This window comes from Octodon degus, unplaced genomic scaffold, assembly GCF_000260255.1.
Source record: "Octodon degus isolate 3935 unplaced genomic scaffold, OctDeg1.0 scaffold00108, whole genome shotgun sequence".
Taxonomy (NCBI): Eukaryota; Metazoa; Chordata; class Mammalia; order Rodentia; family Octodontidae; genus Octodon; species Octodon degus.
In genome coordinates, this window is record NW_004524684.1 from 1,388,246 (window position 1) to 1,394,621 (window position 6,376).

General features: G+C 47.7%; 1 protein-coding gene across 1 annotated transcript in view; it reads right to left on the reverse strand.

The window, feature by feature from the left end:
• The window catches only part of Gsap (gamma-secretase activating protein), a 75,493-nt gene that overhangs the window by 52,300 nt on the left and 16,817 nt on the right, over positions 1-6,376 (reverse strand). The window contains exons 6-8 of the mRNA XM_023724317.1: positions 5,155-5,243; positions 1,779-1,848; positions 545-594 (exon numbers count right to left, since the gene is read on the reverse strand). Coding sequence (XP_023580085.1) covers positions 545-594; positions 1,779-1,848; positions 5,155-5,243 — 209 coding nt within the window. The remainder of the gene's footprint in view (positions 1-544; positions 595-1,778; positions 1,849-5,154; positions 5,244-6,376) is intronic.

A 6,376-nucleotide genomic window follows, 5' to 3' on the forward strand; every position in this document is an offset into this window, starting at 1 on the left:
GAAGAGGAGAAAGAGGAGGAGGAGGGGGAAGGGGAGGAAGGGTGAGGAGGAGGGGGAGGGAGAAGAGGGAAGAGAGGGAGGAGGGGTAGGAGGAGGAGGACTTTGAGGGCAATTTACGGTTATGCATATTTTACTGTAATAAAATTTATCAACTTAAATATTTACTGTTAGAATTTAAATATTCACTTTTAGATCACACCTCATAATTATAAAACTTTTTAAGTAAATGACATCAAAACTTTAAATCAGAGCAGTCCGAAAGCATCCAGAAATTATCTAATTCAGCTCCTCTCCTTTACAGGTGAGAAAACAGGCCTTGTGGGCAGGTTTGCTGCGTGGCCTCCTCTGTTAGCTCCCTAGGAAGTGGCCTGGGCTGAGGTAGGACTGAAAGATCTTTGTTTGTTTCACATATTACACCAGCAAGTCTGTACTTGGAAAGACAAAGCAGGTGGTATGTATCAATAGCATTAATCTAGCTTTAACAGTTTAGAAATAAGTTCTCTATAGAAGAGAACCACGAAGCAAAGGAAGGCCAAATATTTACCACTTTATTCTCGTCTTCTTGGGTGACATGGATACGATATTGCTCAATATCTTAAAGAAAAAAGAGGTAAATTTAACCTTCAAGAAAAAAAATACCTTCAGTATTCTTTGCCTAACATTTGGGAGCAAATTTTATAAATCAAATACAGATTAAACAACTGGCTAGAAAACAGTGCTATCAAAGACAATAATCTCACCAGAGAAACCCAAAAAGAAAGGAAAAGTGGGAACTGCCTGTCGCCCTCCTCTTGGCCCAGTCTGCCTCAGGACCTACACAACCCGCCCTCACATCAGCCATGCGCGCCCTGAGCTTCTCCCCTCCTTCTTCAGCGAGGACTTGCGCCCACAGTCAGTGCTACCCGGGGCTGGCTGAGCTTCACCCTCAGCTTTCAGATACCAAGCACAAGCCTGCGGGCCTCTAGACAGAAACTCGAGGGATGAGGCTCCGGGGGAAGTCTCACCCTAAACACTTGAAGTCAATCTGTAGACGGTCCCTTATTATCGTTAACAATTCAGATTCTGTCACCCTGACCCTCCTGCCAGCTCTAGTCACAAAAATGTGAGAACACTGAGTCTGAGCGTAGAGACCGAGCACGACCCCAGTGCGTCAGCTCAGGCCTGTCCTCAAGCCTCAAGTCAGAAGTTGCATTTACCACATGGAAGCTTACTAGATAAGCTCCACCAGCAAACTGTCCTTCCCTGCCCTTCCCAAATGTAAAAACATCACGTAATGACCTAACCTTTTGCCACTTTTTTTTGTTGTTGTTTTTTGGGGGTTTTTTTGGTTTTTTTTTTTTTTTTGCCTTACTTGAATTTGGCCAAGTTAGTATGTGTCCTCAGATCTGCCCTGGGGTTCTTCTTGCTCCACAAGCCTCCCTTCTCTCCGTCTACCTCTCCTTCCTTGTATCATGCTATCCACTGCGATAGTCTGAAGAACAGTGGACCGAAAGTGGCAAAATGACTCACACAATTATTCTATAAGCAGCCAACCACGTGACAAAATTGGCAGACTATGTACAGAAGGGTTCATCGTTCCCAAGATGAAGCTTAGGGGAACAACACCTTGGGCCAAAAGGAAAAGCTCCACCATAGCAATTCTATGGCTCAGATAGACCAATGCCGCCGGCTCCTCAGTAATGGCAAAGACATCTAGAAGATTCAATCATGCCCCTCACTTCAGGAGGAGACTATGCACCCCTCATATGTCCCCCTGTGCCACCTCAAGATGAACTTACATTTCTCTTCTGAAACCAGTAACAGGTGGCTTTGTGGAAGAGGATGACTTGTTACACGTGGGTACAGGAACTGCAAAAAGGAGAGATAATCAGAGTCTCAGGCAAGTATCTTGCCTGCACACATGCTTCAAAGGTTGTCTTTGAAGATCTAAAGAGGTGGCTCAGTGATAGCGCACTTGCCTAGCACACAACACACAGCCCTGGGTTCCATCCCTGGTACCTCAAGGGAGAAAAGTGTTTGATGACTATACCACTACCGCATGTCATAACAGGGACTGGGACCCACAGGATAGTTTAGGGGAATCACAGGCTTGCATGCACGCACACACAAATACAGATACTGCAGACCCAAGAGAACAGAAGAGGAACACTTTGAGGACCTTAGTTTCCCAGAGGGAAGTTGCTCTCTGGTACAACACTGTCACCACTCCCGTAAGTCATGAGGCCAAGGTTGAATGTGTTTCTAGTGACAGTGCTTTCTGTTGAGAGTACTGGATTCTGAAGACGGCCAGAACCAATGCGAACAATGCTGACAGCTATGTTCTGTCGCACACAGAGGGGTCTGTGCACCCGGTGTGCAGCCATACCCTAGGTGTGTCAGGTGAGGGCCCAGGGAACACACTCCCCACTCTGCTAAAATCCCACACCCAAGAAACAAAGCAGAACATGGCTGGGACTTTCCAGGAACAGACAGTGAGTCACAATGTGGCATTTGGTTGTTAAAGCCTCAAAGAATAACTTCCGGGGGGCGGGGGGTCTCCCCCATTTCTCCTTTATGGTGTCCTCCATGGGGCCACAGCCACACAAAGCAGTGCCACAAGGCCTGAGCCTGTCAGCTGAGACAATAAAGGAAAATTAGCCATGAGAAAACTCTAGGGATTTAAGTTTTTCACCATCAAAAAGATGACTTAGTCATTTCATTTTATAGCGAGAAAGGCAGCTCGCTAAGACCTACCAATGAATTTTGTTTTCAAAAAAAAAAAAAAAAACCTGAAAACATTATCAAAGGGCATACAGTAACTTTTTATTTCTTAGCTTTATAGCCATGGGTCTCACCAAAAACCTAAGAAAATTTTTGATAAAATTTATGACTTGGTGCTCTAACTTTTTGTAACAGTAAATTAGAACCAGAACTGGTTTCTTTAAGTATTTATAGTCACATCCACCTTTTAGAAGTGAAAAACCAAACACACACTACCTACCATTCCCACAGCAGTAACTCTAAAATTATAAGCAAGGCAGCAACACAGAATTCGGCTACACAGGTAATGCAGAGTTAATGCTCGTGCGTGGTGAGGATGCCCACAAACCGGGCAGCGCCTGAGTGCCCGGCTAAAGGAAAGGTGGGGGTGCAGCACAGGGAGGCAACTTCCCACAGCAGACCTCTGCAGCACAGAGGTGGCCTGCTGGGCCCAGGAGCTGTGCGAGAGCCATAAAAGTCAACCTCTCAGGTCTGCATGGTCTTCCTGGTAAAAATGTGATTCCTAAGATCCATTTAGGTAGCACCTGTGAGGCAGCCTTAGAGCGAGGCCTGAAGGTCAAAACCAAGAGGCTTCAAACACAGTTCTCACAAAAGCAGCCACATGGCCTTTTTCACCTTAAATAAGAATGTGGATAGATGTTACACAGATTTAGAAAAACACATTATCTTCACCAATATGGAGACGGACCTGGAGGTCAATACTTATCCCTGGGAGGCAGGAAGGGCTATATGGAGAGAGCTGTGTGCCCCCCACTGGAGCTACCCAGAAGATGCCTGGCACCGTGGCAGGGACCCTCACAGGATGCCACACTGGGTCCTAGCCCCACCCAGCACACTCCTGCTGAAAGCTGACTGAAGAGGCACCTGCTGGCTGGACACGTACACCTGGAAACCCCTGGAGTGGTTCACTGAGAAAAGGAGATGAAGTCATGGCTGCCTGGTGGCATGAGGGTGGGTGGGGTGAGGCAGAGGAGGGAGAAAGTGAGGATTGGCATGGGTGAAGGCTTTGACAGACCCTTTGTCCGTCCGTTTGTCTGTCTGTCTGTCTCTGCCTTGCTCCCTCTCCCTCCCTCTCTCCCTCTTTCGCTCCCCTTCTTTCCCTCTCTCGGCACAAGCCTGGGAACTGAGATCGCCCCACAGAAGCAATACAGATTCTACTTTGAGTGCAGGGGTTTTCTCTGACTCGCTGTCTTACATCATATTCTTAGTTGGTTTAACTAAGATAAAATTTGCTTCACAAAATTCATCATCTTCACCACTTTAAAGCACACAGTTTTTGGTAGCATTTCATCTGCTCCTGACACTGCACAACCCAGTACTTCTTTTTTTTTTTTTTTTTTTTCTGTGGAACCGGTGATAGAACTCAGGCCCAGTACTTCTGAAAATCCCTTTTCTCTTTCCTCTGAGGGGCTCTCTCCTTCCGCCCCATCTCCCATCCTTTGCCCTGGGTGAGGTTCCTAAGAAAGCCACAAGGCAAGGAGAAAAGGGAACTGCACTGTCCCATAGTCACCCCTGCCCCCATGACACAGAGACAGTGGAGACAGCGTGATTCCCAAGGGGAGGGAAGGTCGGCCCAGTGCTCCCAGTGCCCTGGAGAGCGAGTGCCCTGGCTGCCCCAGGGAATGGGAGCCAACAAGAGGCAGGAACTGCAGGTGGCACCAGTTGCCAAAGCAGTGTTTGACCCTGGGGCAGAAAGTGAAATTAGGCACAGAGAAACCAAGCCACAGCATGTTCCCTTTGACTGACTTGTCACTTGTGGTAGCTATCGCTCAGTCACCTCATGGCCCGCACGCTGTGGACTCTGAACATGGAGCCCACAGTGAAAGCCTGTAACTGGTGCCCAAATGATGTCTGGTGCGGAGCAAACAGATCTCCTTCTTGTGCCTGATTTGAGGGCCATGACAACAGTCCATGCGCTGTGGTAGGTGACTCAGCGCATGTCCGCGAGGCCTGGGGAAGTGCCGCATTAATCACCAGTTACAAACCCGTTTTAGTGATTGAAACTCAGACTCTGAAGTAAAGGAGATGGAGGCTCCTGCACACGAAGCGCTCCTGCACCAACTCACGTGGATGCTGACTTAGGGGAGTACGTCATTTAATCATAGACAATTAGCCAGTCAGTTAGATGAAGCCATTACATGAACTATTTAAAAGCTGATTATAAATATTTTAATATTTGATATTTCATCAAATGGAGAGTATCACCTTATTATTAGACAAGCCGCAGCAGTAAGGCAGAGCTGAGGAGCTGGTTGATTTCAGACCTTAACTTGCATTTGCCGAGGAAGAGTCACCCTCCAGGGTTCCCCTGCAGGGACAGTTCTAAGGCAGAGATGCGCAAACATCGTCTCCTTATGTTTTGATAATGAGGTGTTATGGGGCAAGCGAGCCTACCTGAACCCAGATACAGCTGTCCACGGCTTTTAGAACCTTCACATAGTTAACAGGGAAGATTTCCACCAGCAAAGTTAAGCACTTTGATCCTAAGAGAAAAGGAGGCTTTTAGTAATGAAGATTTATTTGGGTAGCATGTGTTACCTCTCCCAAAGTATACAGAGAAAGAAACTGGTGAATCCCTTTACATCAACTGTAAACTACCGAAACGCTTCTCTCATCATTATAAAGTCCCCTGAGGTGAAAAAAACTAATTCTATCCCCAGTTCCATTCTTCAGGGACGCATGCATCTCCGAGACCCCAAAAGAGCAACCAGCCAGCAAGGGACCTGCATCCCACATCCTCGGGTGTACTAACTCTGCTTTTGACTGTGAGAAACACATGAGCCAAAGGATGCAAATGCCAAGAGGGAAGTCTCTGAGCAGCCCTGGAAGTGACAGTAAGTGGGGGACGGGTGCACCCACTGAAGTACAAGTGCTTGCTGAAATCGAACGTGATCACCCTAGCACTCCCGCCAGCACCGCACAAGGGTGCCCAGCAAGCTGGACTCCAGTGGGCTTCATTTCTCCCCTAAGTTTTCATAATCCTGCTGTGCACAAATAGATACATCTGAATTGTGCAAGTGTGTGTTTCCTATCACATTAGCGACTCCTGAAGGAAGTGGAATTATCTTCAAATTTACTTTGACATGTCTTAAACCCACAGTAGGGGCTGGGGTGTAGATCAGTGGTAGAGCACTTGCCTAGCATGTATGAGGTCCTGGATTGAATCCCTAGCATCACAAAAGAAAGAGACAGACAGACAGACAGACAGGATCGCAGGATGAAGTCCAGGGGTGTGCAGGGAGGAACAGTGCCTGGCAATGCACTGATCATTTTCTCCCCAGCTGCCTAGCCCTCTAGGCTCTTATATCTAAACGAGCAGCCCTCGCCTTGGCGTCCCCCCAGCTCCCGCAGCGCGCCAGCACCCATCCCGTGTGTGTAAAACTGGGAAGCTATTTCTGGTGCATGAGCACACACGTCTCTATCAGCAGGACAGTGGCCGGGTTTCCCACAGGAACAGCGTGTGAGTGGCACTGATGGTGACCGCTTAGGTCCTCAGTGTCACTCCTGAGCAAATGGCACTAAAGATAGCAATAAAGAGGAAGCCCCTGGCTTGAGTGGGCAGCCACTGATATCCACATTTAGATCCAAGCTTCTGTGTCCAGGGAAATCCCAGAGA